The sequence below is a fragment of the Oncorhynchus keta genome, chromosome 6 (genome assembly GCF_023373465.1).
Source record: "Oncorhynchus keta strain PuntledgeMale-10-30-2019 chromosome 6, Oket_V2, whole genome shotgun sequence".
Taxonomy (NCBI): domain Eukaryota; kingdom Metazoa; phylum Chordata; class Actinopteri; order Salmoniformes; family Salmonidae; genus Oncorhynchus; species Oncorhynchus keta.
This window is the reverse complement of record NC_068426.1, coordinates 19,555,099-19,567,970: the sequence shown is the minus strand read 5'-3', so window position 1 is coordinate 19,567,970 and position 12,872 is coordinate 19,555,099. Positions and strand designations below refer to the sequence as shown.

General features: G+C 42.9%; 1 protein-coding gene across 2 annotated transcripts in view; it reads left to right on the top strand.

Annotated features, from left to right (window-relative positions):
• The window catches only part of LOC118385177 (Kv channel-interacting protein 1-like), a 58,296-nt gene that overhangs the window by 30,555 nt on the left and 14,869 nt on the right, over window positions 1-12,872 (top strand). Inside the window, exon 1 of one of the 2 annotated variants that reach the window (XM_035772087.2) lies at window positions 10,567-10,778. The exons of the other annotated variant lie outside the window; for it this stretch is intronic. Coding sequence (XP_035627980.1) covers window positions 10,718-10,778 — 61 coding nt within the window. The 5' untranslated portion in view covers window positions 10,567-10,717. Of the gene's footprint in view, window positions 1-10,566; window positions 10,779-12,872 lie in introns of those variants that run through there. 2 annotated transcript variants of the gene reach the window in all.

Here is a 12,872-nt window from a genome sequence, read left to right as displayed (position 1 = left end):
AAATGTTGTAGTTTTTAATTGTCCCTTCCAGTGCACTCCGATCTCCACTGTATTGTCCTATGTGATCCCTCTGTTCTCCCTGTAGGGGGAGATTTAGTCAGTGATACACAGATTAAAACATCCTTTCACCATCCTCCCAGAGGTTTCTAATTAACTATCTAATTTAATCTATATTTAATCTTCTCAGCTCTGGGCCCGTATCCACAAAAAAGTCTTAGAGTAGGAGTACTGACCTAGGATCTGTCCAAATAACATTATTCATTATGATCTAAAATTCAAAACTGATCCAAGATCAGCACTCCTACCCTGAGACGCTTTATGGATAAGGGCCCTGATCTCTCCTCAGTGTCTGAAGAGCACTGGGCATGTTCGACTCGCATCCCTGACAGATACATACAATAGCTAGTGTGGGACAGTTGTGTGGAGACAAAGGGCAGGACATGGTCAGGAGCATTCTGGGATGTGTTAATTAATCTACTCTCAACTTTTCATTATAAAGTACCGGTGTAGTTTGTTGCATTTGAATGAGCCGGTTGGCCAACTTTCCAAGTACTGTATGTTGTGTTTATTAGTGCTGTTGACTTTCATGAACGAAAGATGAGGGTGGAAGGGTTCTTAGGAGGGAAAGAGAAACCATTGATTTACCACAAAAAAGGGTTTAACAATAATCTCGTCTCCTTCACGTATTTAGGGATTGTATGAGATAGTGGGCACTGAAGAATTGAGACGAGAAGGAGAGAAGTACAAACTGTGTTAATCAAATGTGCATCCCAGCAGAAAGTGCATATGTGAAAATCCACAAGATAGTAAAGGAGGGGGAACTAGAGAGGAGGATTCAGGGAGCAGAAAAACCAGTCAGAGAGAGGAAGAGTGAGGATCACAGACTTTTGAAACAAAGACAATGCTTTACAACAGAGAGGAGCATGCACTTGTGTATTAGAGCAACAGAGACTGAGAGGTATAGAGAACAGAATTACAGAGAGGAACTCAGAAAGACAGGGACGGAGAGAGGTAGAGAACTCAAAAATCTTGAGAAGAGGAAGAGACATTGAGATGGGGGTTGTGCTGGGGACTTTCCCCATGCACACCAAACAGGTTGACTACAGAAGACGAGGTATGAGAATGTATTATCATATACATGGAAGTGTGTGTGTGTGTGTGTGTGTGTGTGTGTGTGTGTGTGTGTGTGTGTGTGTGTGTGTGTGTGTGTGTGTGTGTGTGTGTGTGTGTGTGTGTGTGTGTGTGTGTGTGTGTGTGTGTGTGTGTGTGTGTGTGTGTGTGTGTGTGTGTGTGTGTGTGTGTGTGTGTGTGTGTGTGTGTGTGTGTGTGTGTGTGTGTGTGTACGTGCATATGTGTGCGTATGTGAGTTTATGTGAAATGACCAAGTCAATAGCGCAGCACTCTCCAAGAGACCGATTTCAGGGCTTGATTAGAGCCTGTTCACTTATTGATCATTGATTTTGTTTATGAGGTTTCAGGACATTAGTCTTTACACAAATGTAAACTTTGATGTGAGCGGACTGTTTGCATTTGTTTTAGAGGAGGTAATTTGTGTGAGTGTGTTTAATACAGTATGAGGGTGCTGTGAGTGTGTTCAATACAGTATGAGGGTCCTGTGAATGTGTCAATACAGTATGAGGGTGCTGTGAGTATGTTCAATACAGTATGAGGGTGCTGTGAGTGTGTTCAATACAGTATTATTGTCCTGTGAGTGTGTTTAATGCAGTATGACGGCGTGTGAGTTTGTTTAATACAGTATCAGGGTTCTTTGAGTGTGTCCTGTGAGTGTTTCATACAGTTTTGGGTTTCTGAAAGTGTGTTTTGTACAGTATGAGGGTGCTGTGAGTGTGTTCAATACAGTATGAGGGTGCTGTGAGTGTGTTCAATACAGTATTATTGTCCTGTGAGTGTGTTTAATGCAGTGTGGGGGTCCTGTGAGTGGGTTTAGTACAGTATGAGGGTGCTGTGAGTGTGTTCAATACCGTATTATTGTCCTGTGAGTATGTTTAATGCAGTGTGGGGGTCCTGTGAGTGGGTTTAGTACAGTATGAGGGCGCTGTGAGTGTGTCAATACAGTATGAGGGTGCTGTGAGTATGTTCAATACAGTATGAGGGTGCTGTGAGTATGTTCAATACAGTATGAGGGTGCTGTGAGTATGTTCAATACAGTATTATGGTCCTGTGAGTGTGTTTAATACAGTATGAGGGTGCTGTGAGTGTGTTTAATACAGAATGAGGGTGCTGTGAGTGTGTTCAATACAGTATGAGGGTGCTGTAAGTTTGTTTAATACAGTATGAGGGTGCTGTGAGTGTGTTTAATACAGTATGAGGGTGCTGTGAGTGTGTTCAATACAGTATGAGGCTGCTGTAAGTTTGTTTAATACAGTATGAGGGTGCTGTGAGTGTGTTCAATACAGTATGAGGGTGCTGTAAGTTTGTTTAATACAGTATGAGGGTGCTGTGAGTGTGTTTAATACAGTATGAGGGTGCTGTGAGTGTGTTCAATACAGTATGAGGCTGCTGTGAGTGTGTTTAATACAGTATGAGGGTGCTGTGAGTATGTTCAATACAGTATTATGGTCCTGTGAGTGTGTTTAATACAGTATGAGGGTGCTGTAAGTTTGTTTAATACAGTATGAGGGTGCTGTGAGTGTGTTTAATACAGAATGAGGGTGCTGTGAGTGTGTTCAATACAGTATGAGGGTGCTGTAAGTTTGTTTAATACAGTATGAGGGTGCTGTGAGTGTGTTTAATACAGTATGAGGGTGCTGTGAGTGTGTTCAATACAGTATGAGGCTGCTGTAAGTTTGTTTAATACAGTATGAGGGTGCTGTGAGTGTGTTCAATACAGTATGAGGCTGCTGTAAGTTTGTTTAATACAGTATGAGGGTGCTGTGAGTGTGTTCAATACAGTATGAGGCTGCTGTAAGTTTGTTTAATACAGTATGAGGCTGCTGTGAGTGTGTTCAAAACAGTTGTGCTGGTGTTTCTGTGTCTTTTCTCTATGAGCAGTTATCAAAGTGTTACTGATCGGCTTTTTCAAAAACCATTATCTCTTAATTGTTACTATTGGCTGTGAGCTGTTTTTAATGAAGAAAGAGAGGGAGAGAGACCGGGGTGATAGAAAGCACAGAAAAAAGGGAAGAGGCTGTAAACAAGATATAAGAATGGGAGATACAGTATGAGAATGGTGGGAGAGGCCGATGGTTACACAACCATGAATATTCATGCCTTGATGTTTCATTAAATGCTACTGCATGTCTGCTAAGATTCTGTTTCAACTCAACCAGGGACTCACGTACCATGCAATCCATTCCATGCATACACACTCACACACACTCACACAGGGTTGGGGTATAATTCATCACATGTAAGATTACAGAAAACTACATGATTACTTTTTGGATTCCTTTTAAATTCAGAAAGGATGTTTGCGAAAAAATACATTATGATGCTTTGTTTTTTCAATGACATTCAATTCAGCGTTGAAAAAAGGTGCAGGTTTAAGTTTGTTCCACCTGAGCGAGTCTGACCACAAGTCAGAGACCACTATGATGACACAGCACATGCGTTTGATGGACCCTTTTTGTCTTCTTCTAGGGGAAAGTAATCCAAAAGCAACTGCAAGTAATCCGATTATGTTACTGAGTTTGGGTAATACAAAAGATACTCTACTGACTACAATTTTGGACAGGTAAATAACTAGTAACTAATGGATTACATTTAGAAAGTAACCCACGCGTACAAGTGCAAAAACACACACACAGACACACACACAGACTTAAAACATTCTTACTTTAGTAACTAAGAGACTAACGTTAGCTTGTGTGTAACCTGTTGTCTATCAGATGGTTGGCTATACTAACACTGCCTGATCATCTACTTCTACTGGCTATGCTGACATACTGTACATGACAGTGTTTCAAACTAGTGGAGCAACACTGATCTATTGTCAGTACTGAGATTAGTACAAAGGGCATCTGACAGAGTCCAAGGACATAACACAAACTGATGTAAAGGGAATACTGAATGTATTAGCTATTGATATCAAGGGTAGTTGTCTGTTGGATCTCTTCTCATCATAGTTGTCAACAGCCTGCCCAGTAGTGTTCATGGAATAGAATGAATGCATAATTTAACCATTTGATGTATCTATGGACTTTGTTTTTGCCCAATTGAGAGGGAATGCACTCTAAACAATGGGAGATTTTTTACAATACATATACACACACAGAGAGAGAGAGAGAGAGAGAGAGAGAGAGAGAGAGAGAGAGAGAGAGAGAGAGAGAGAGAGAAGAGAAGAGAAGAGAAGAGAGTAGAGAGAGAGAGAAGAGAGAAGAGAAGAGAAGAGAAGAAAGAGAAAGAGAAAGAGAAAGAGAAAGAAATAGGCTTATGTTGGGGTTGTACATGATCAAGTGAATACTGTACATGTCTAATAGTGAGGGGGGTAACTTCAGTAGGGGGAGGCGGGTACATAGGGGCTGAGAGGATACAGATGTCTGAAGAGAGAGAGAGAGAGAGAGAGAGAGAGAGAGAGAGAGAGAGAGAGAGAGAGAGAGAGAGAGAGAGAGAGAGAGAGAGAGAGAGAGAGAGAGAGAGAGAGAGAGAGAGAGAGAGAGAGAGAGAATTTACGCTGTTGGTACAGAGTTAATGGGATTAGAAATTCTGGGTAAAAACACAAAACCCCTAAGAATGTTTGAAGCCCTTGATTCAAATCCCCTGGAGCTTTCTGGTGGGAATTTTAAATCCCCTCTCTCTCTCTCTCTCTCTCTCTGTCTGTCTGTCTGTCTGTCTGTCTGTCTGTCTGTCTGTCTGTCTGTCTGTCTGTCTGTCTGTCTGTCTGTCTGTCTCAAAATGAAGATAGGGGTGCTGTTGCATGCTTCTGAGTCATTTCTTTGTTTCTGTGTATGCCTGGTTCATATTAACTTCTTTAGTGAGGAACCTGATTTTGATTGCCTGTTTAAAACCTCTTTGGGATAGGGGGCAGTATTTTCACGTCCGGATGAAAAGTGTGCACAAAGTAACCTGCCTGCTACTCAGGCCCAGAAGCTAGGATATGCATATAATTGGCAGATTGGGATAGAAAACACTCTAAAGTTTCTAAAACTGTTAAAATAATGTCTGTGAGCATAACATAACTTATTTGGCAGGCGAAACCCAGAGGACAAACCATCCAGGCACCTGGTTGCAGTTCCTATGGCTTCCACTAGATGTCAACAGTCTTTAGAAATTGGTTCATGTTTTTCCTTTGAGAAATGAAGAAGTACGGCTGTACTTTCCAAGCCAAGTGGACTCTTTTGTTTGGTGCGCGCGACCTGGAGTTTGCTCCACTTTAATTTTGTCTGCTATTGAACACAGTATATTCTGTCTTACATTATATCGATTATTTACGTTTTATGATACCTAAAGTTGGATTAGGAAAGTTGTTTGAAATGTTTGGACCACGTTTACAGGTAACTTATTAGATCATTTGTAGTCATGTTGGGCGAGTTGGAACCGGTGTATTTCTGAATCAAGATAGCCAAATAAATCACAAAATTACCATTAGTGATGTTTCTGGGACATATTAGAGTGCCAACAGAAGAAGATCTTCAAAGGTAAGGTATGAATTATATCGTTATTTCTGACTTTCATGTCGCACATGCTTGGTTGAAATATGATTTTCATGTGTTTGTATGATGGGGCGCTGTCCTCAAATAATCACATGGTTTGCTTTCGCTGTAAAGCCTTTTTGAAATCTGACATGGTGGCTGGATTAACAAGAAGTTATTTTTATTTTTATTTTATGAATGTCAAATATTTAAAATAATTTAATTTGAATTTCGCGCTCCGCTAGCGGAACGTCTAGCCGTAACAGGTTTAAGGACTAAATAGACTGGGTTGTAGTGGTTGTGAGAGGACTGTCTATTAATGGAGTGTTAAGAATCAGACACAAGCTGCCTAGGTTTGGTAGGCTCTGAATTTCCTCATTTTTCTCCTACACATAATTCAAGCCCAGAGGGGATTCAGTCTTTCAAACTACTTACTACTCAACGAGCTGTGTAAGGCCATAAGCAAACAAGAAAATGCTCATCCAGAAGTGGCACTCCTAGTGGCCGGGGACTTTAATGCAGGCAAAATGAAATCCTTTTTACCTAATTTCTATTAGCATGTCACATGTGCAACCAGAGACGCCACACACAGAGACGCATACAAAAGTCTCCCTCGCCCCCCATTTGGCAAATCTGACCATAATTATATCCTCCAGATTCCTGCTTACAAGCAAAAACTCAAGCAGGAAGTACCAGTGACTCGCTCAATACGGAAGTGGTCTGATGAAGCAGATTAATACGCTACAGGACTGTTTTGCTAGCACAGACTGGAATATGTTCCGGGATTCATTCGATGGCATTTAGGAGTATACCACCTCAGACACCGGTTTCATCTATAAGTGCATCGACGACATCTTCCCCAGAGTGACCGCTCATACACTATCGTTCAGAAGTTTGGGGTCACTTAGAACTGTCCTTGTTTTTGAAAGAAAAGCCCATTTTTTGTCCATTAGTCAGTCTATTTACATCGATGGGGCTGTAGTGGAGCGGGTCAAGAGTTTCAAGCTCCTTGGTGTCCACATTACCAACAAACTATCATGGTCCAAACACACCAAGACAGTTGTGAAGAGGGCACGGCAACACCTTTTCCCCCTCAGAAGACTGAATAGATTTGGCATGGGTCCACAGATCCTCAAAAAGTTCTACAGCCGCACCGTCGAGAGCATCCTGACAGGTTGCATCCCCACTTGGTTCGGCAACTGCTCGGCATCCGACCATAAGGCGCTACAGATGGTAATGCGTATGGCCCAGTACATCACTGGGGCCAAGCTTCTTGCCATCTAGGACCTATATACTAGGCAGTATCAGAGGAAGGCCCAAAAAATTGTCAAAGACTCCAGTCACCCAAGTCTTGGACTGTTCTCTCTGTTACCACATGGCAAGTGATACCGGAGCTCCAAGTCTAGGTCCAAAAGGATCCTAAACAGCTTCTACCCACAAGCCATAAGACTGCTGAACAATTCATTACATTTTCACCCGGACTATTTTTCATTGACACTGCTGCTACTGCTGTTTATTATCTATGCATTTTCTCTTTACCCCATGCCTACATGCATTAGAATGACACATTTCCTGAACAAATTCAGTGATATCTGCTAACCAGACCTCTCATTAAGCGATGGTCAAACGATGGTCTTGTATTGCTAAAGAATTCAGATGGTCAGTCATTCATTAAGGGCTGTGTTCAAATTGCCATGCCTACATGTACAAATTACCTCGACTAACCCCCCGCACATTGACACTGTTATACGATATACCATCGTTATTGTTATTTTATTGTGTTACTTTTTCTTTTATTTAATACTTTAATTTATTTAGTAAATATTTTCTTAACTTTATTTCTTGAACTGCATTGTTGGTTAAGGGCTTGTAAGTAAGCATTTCACGGTAAGGTCTGCAGCTGTTGTATTTGGTGCATGTGACAATTAAAATTGTATTTGATATTACCCCCTCTCTATTTCTCTTCTCTCCCTATTCCCCCTCTCTGAATACTAATTGTGCCCATCGTAATAATGCAGTTACTTATATATTCCCACAGCATGTAGAACCATGACAGTTATGCAAAACAATATTCACCACTCGAATGCAACAGAGATAGGGTTGATTAGAATCCCGCCATGTGCAGAGGAAAGACTGTATTAGTCTATAATAGGCCGCAATGTGCTCTGCAGCCAGAAATTCACCATCATTGGGAGGAATTGGAATCTCAGTCCTCGGAAAAGTTTGTTTTCTTATAATTAATTAGGATGTGAAGTTTTGATTTGACTTGAAGAACATCCCCCTCTGCTCTCTCAGATATATCCCCTCCCTCTCCTTCTTTTCCCATATCCCTCCTTCCTCTCTCTCTCTCTGCTCTCTCAGATATATCCCCTCCCTCCCTCTCCTTCTTTTCCCATATCCCTCCTTCCACTTTCTCTGCTCTCTCAGATATATCCCTCCCTCTCCTTCTTTTCCCATATCCCTCCTTCCACTTTCTCTCTCTCTCTGCTCTCTCAGATATATCCCCTCCCTCTCCTTCTTTTCCCATATCCCTCCTTCCTCTCTCTCTCTCTGCTCTCTCAGATATATCCCCTCCCTCCCTCTCCTTCTTTTCCCATATCCCTCCTTCCACTTTCTCTGCTCTCTCAGATATATCCCTCCCTCTCCTTCTTTTCCCATATCCCTCCTTCCACTTTCTCTCTCTCTCTGCTCTCTCAGATATATCCCCTCCCTCTCCTTCTTTTCCCATATCCCGCCTTACTCTCTCTCTCTCTCTCTCTGCTCTTTCAGATATATCCCCTCCCTCTCCTTCTTTTCCCATATCCCTCCTTCCTCTCTCTCTCTCTGCTCTCTCAGATATATCCCCTCCCTCCCTCTCCTTCTTTTCCCATATCCCTCCTTCCACTTTCTCTGCTCTCTCAGATATATCCCTCCCTCTCCTTCTTTTCCCATATCCCTCCTTCCACTCTCTCTCTCTCTGCTCTCTCAGATATATCCCCTCCCTCTCCTTCTTTTCCCATATCCCTCCTTCCTCTCTCTCTCTCTGCTCTCTCAGATATATCCCCTCCCTCTCCTTCTTTTCCCATATCCCTCCTTCCACTTTCTCTGCTCTCTCAGATGTATCCCCTCCCTCTCCTTCTTTTCCCATATCCCTCCTTCCACTCTCACTCCTCTCTCTCTCTCTCTCTCTGCTCTCTCAGATATATCCCCTCCCTCTCCTTCTTTCCCATATCCCTCCTTCCACTCTCTCTCTCTCTGCTCTCTCAGATATATCCCCTCCCTCTCCTTCTTTTCCCATATCCCTCCTTCCACTCTCTCTCTCTCTCTCTCTCTCTGCTCTTTCAGATATATCCCCTCCCTCTCCTTCTTTTCCCATATCCCTCCTTCCACTCTCTCTCTCTCTGCTCTCTCAGATATATCCCCTCCCTCTCCTTCTTTTCCCATATCCCTCCTTCCACTCTCTCTCTCTCTCTCTGCTCTCTCAGATATATCCCCTCCCTCTCCTTCTTTTCCCATATCCCTCCTTCCACTCTCTCTGCTCTCTCAGATATATCCCCTCCCTCTCCTTCTTTTCCCATATCCCTCCTTCCACTTTCTCTCTCTCTCTGCTCTGTCAGATATATCCCCTCCCTCTCCTTCTTTTCCCATATCCCTCCTTCCTCTCTCTCTCTCTCTCTCTCTCTCTGCTCTCTCAGATATATCCCCTCCCTCTCCTTATTTTCCCATATCCCTCCTTCCACTTTCTCTGCTCTCTCAGATATATCCCCTCCTTCTCCTTCTTTTCCCATATCCCTCCTTCCACTTTCCCTCCTCTCTCTCTCTCTCTCTCTCTCTCTCTCTCTCTCTGGGGTCATGTCAACCCTCTCACTTAATTGTATTTTAATAAAAAATATATTTGACCTATATTTAACTAGGCAAGTCATTTCAGAACAAATACTTATTTACAATGACGGCTTAATGGGACTTAATGAGAACAAACGTCAGACAAGCAGGTGGCCAAAAACAAACAGCTATTTATACAGACCATTAGAGACAGAGAAGGACACTCCAGCTGGAGGACTGGGCTGCCCTCTGAGACACACACACAGCATGTGCACGCATGCATACGCGTGTGTTTGTTTACGTGCGTACATGCATACACAACTCTGTGTGTGGGTGGGTGCATGGGATTGTGTGTATGTTTTTTACATAAAATCAGTCGTCATTATAAGTTCCTTCATTATATTTTTCTCATGAAATGAAGAATCCACATCTCCCCTCCTCATCCCTCTTAGCTGGCTCTGACATGCTGTTCTTGCTCTGACATGCAACACCAAGGCAGGACACTGCCATATGTCGAAGCAATCATGCAGTGTGTGTGTGTGTGTGTGTGTGTGTGTGTGTGTGTGTGTGTGTGTGTGTGTGTGTGTGTGTGTGTGTGTGTGTGTGTGTGTGTGTGTGTGTGTGTGTGTGTGTGTGTGTGTGTGTGTGTGTGTGTGTGTGTGTGTGTGTGTGTGTGTGTGTGTGTGTGTGTGTGTGTGTGTGCTAGTGGATTAGAAATACAGAGAGCTCTAAGGTAACAGGAGGAGAGGCCCACTTAGCTTTAGATATTCCACTCTGTCATAGGGTAGACATGGAGGGAAGGTCATATGGAGAGAAGATGCAGCACCATAGTGAAATGTGGACAGTATGGAACACTCTCAGCCTTACATACTCTACATCCATACCATTCATTGTATGGGGGTGTGAGCACAGCAACAGTTATGGACACTGCATAACAACAGGGTGTGGAGAGAGAGGGAGGGGGTGGGAGGGAAGGATGGAGGAAGGGAGAGGGAAGGAAGGAAGAATGGAGAGTGAAAAAGAGGGAAAGAGAGAGAGCGGTGACCGAGGAGTGGAGAGAAGGGTGGGAGGGGCATGGAGAAGCAGGAGCAGCTTGTGTACGTTTGGGGAAGGAGAATTTGAGCTATATTTCATTCACACAGAAACGACGGTAAAGGAACAGGGGCACCACCATAGAGAGACCCAACGTTGAGAGACGAGACAAGAGGGGGGCAGGGGCTTATTCAGAGAGATAGGGAGGGAGAAGGACAGAAAAGGGAAGATAAATAGAGAGAAGAGGACTGCTCAGTCGTTTGTTTGAACAAGCAGATTTTCACGGCAACAACATGGGCGCAGTGGTGGGCACTTTGACCATGCAGACCAAGCAGAGGAGACGACCGTCCAGAGGTACGTCAACCAGACAGACACAACACAGACAGACAGACAGACAGACAGACAGACAGACAGACAGACAGACAGACAGACAGACAGACAGACAGACAGACAGACAGACAGACAGACAGACAGGAGAGATAGACAGACAGACAGACCAGAGAGACAGACAAGCAGACAGACCAGAGAGACAAGGACAGGGAGACAGAGAACAACAAACTAGAAAGACAAGACACATAGAGGGACAACCAAACAGAATAGAGCACCTGAACTACACACTCATGACTGAGGGAATAACCATCAGCATGGCTGTGACATGTCTCAGTCTCTATAGTACATACTTAAAGCTGGTATGTACAATGATATGATATTATAATCTATTGGATCGTTCTCTGTGACTTCATTGTTTAAATCTGATGGTCAATGATTATCGATTCAGATCATAACTCATCACAATGAGATGATAATATGACAATATAAGGGAGATCTTCTTGCTTCGAACAAGTCTTAGACTGCTTTCTTTGCAACATTATATTGCATTATACTTGTGGGCTTCACAAACGTTTACCTTCTCTAATATGTCTGATAGATAGACAGACAGATAAGACAATAAGGAGGCAAACAAAGTACAATAGTCCCACATAAATTAATTCCATTACTGCTGATAGACAAACATAGAGGAATGAGTTCCACTCGTGCTGCCCTAATGGTTGTACACTAACAAGTGTGGACAAAATGAGAAATCAGGGGACGGCACAACAGAGAAAATTAAAAAGTGAGACTGACTAACAGAGAAAATGAGAGAGAGATGGATAGCATTGCTAACACATAAGTTTAAACAGAGACTGAGGAACAGTGATCAGGGGAGACCTCTGTGAAATATGTGTCATTTCTTGCTGTGGTGCACGTGGCTGTACCACAGTCATGGTTGAGAGATGCCCTTGAGAAAGACAGGGTCCAGAATCACTGCCCATGACTCAATGATTTTTCATTACAGTGTGTGTACGTGCGTGAGCTCTTGCTTGTGTGTGCACAGATACGCATGCATGTGTACTCGGTAGATAAAGAGTGTGTGTGGGTGTGTTTGTGTGTGAACATGTACATTAGCACTCTGCTCACATCTCATAACTCTTCCTTTCCGTATGCTTGAGAGGGCCGTTGTCATGGAGACTGCAGGGTTGTGGGGGCATAAGGGGAATGTGAACGATACTCTGTGGTGCCTTTTGGATGGATGATGAAGTTAGGGAGCTATGTTATGGAGCAGGGTTCCCAAACTTTTTCACACAGTCCCCCCTTCCAGCGTTGGAAAAGATCCTGCGGCCCACATCTATTTCTATGGGCACAAGCACTGTTCATGACACAAACTGTTCACACCCCTCTTGTTGGCAGAAATAAAAAAAAATAGCAGGTTTAAGGCTTATTTCCTGCAATTCGACAAATTTTGTCATGGGGTTGCAGAGAACATTTTGCAGTTTTAAGCTAATTTTCTTGCATTTCTATATTTGTCCTTGTCTAATGTGTATTCATGTAATATTTGAGTGACTCGGACGTTACTGCAAAATCTATAGGCTAAAAATCCTAGCTATTGCTTCTTGATCTGGACATTTTTGACAAGTTCTAAATAGCTCTCTAAGTTATGCAATGACTAACATGACCAGAGTAAAACTGATGATGCACTATCCAATCTACTATACCAACTTTCAATTGTTTTAGGGGGGGGACACACACCGTGACCATTTCCAAACTGTTGACTATCTAAAACATTTGAATGCTATATGTGAGCGGACCAAGTAATTGGTGGTCCTTCCACATATATTAGTTATGGCTTGGGGCTAGGGTTGCCAATTCTGCATGCATACATCATCTCATTAGCAATCAACTAGGAGGATCGATCTCCTTGATTCAAATCCTGTCAGTGTTTAGGGCTGATGTTAGTTTTGATCATGTGACCTTGATTCCCAGAGATTAGACGCAGTGATATATTCAGATTCATCTCAAAAACCACTTGGCAAAACACATAGTAAATCATTTGACCATCACTAACACACCATCACTAACACACCCTTCAACAGTTTGTGAGAGAAAAACCTCCTTCAGACAGCTTGTTTT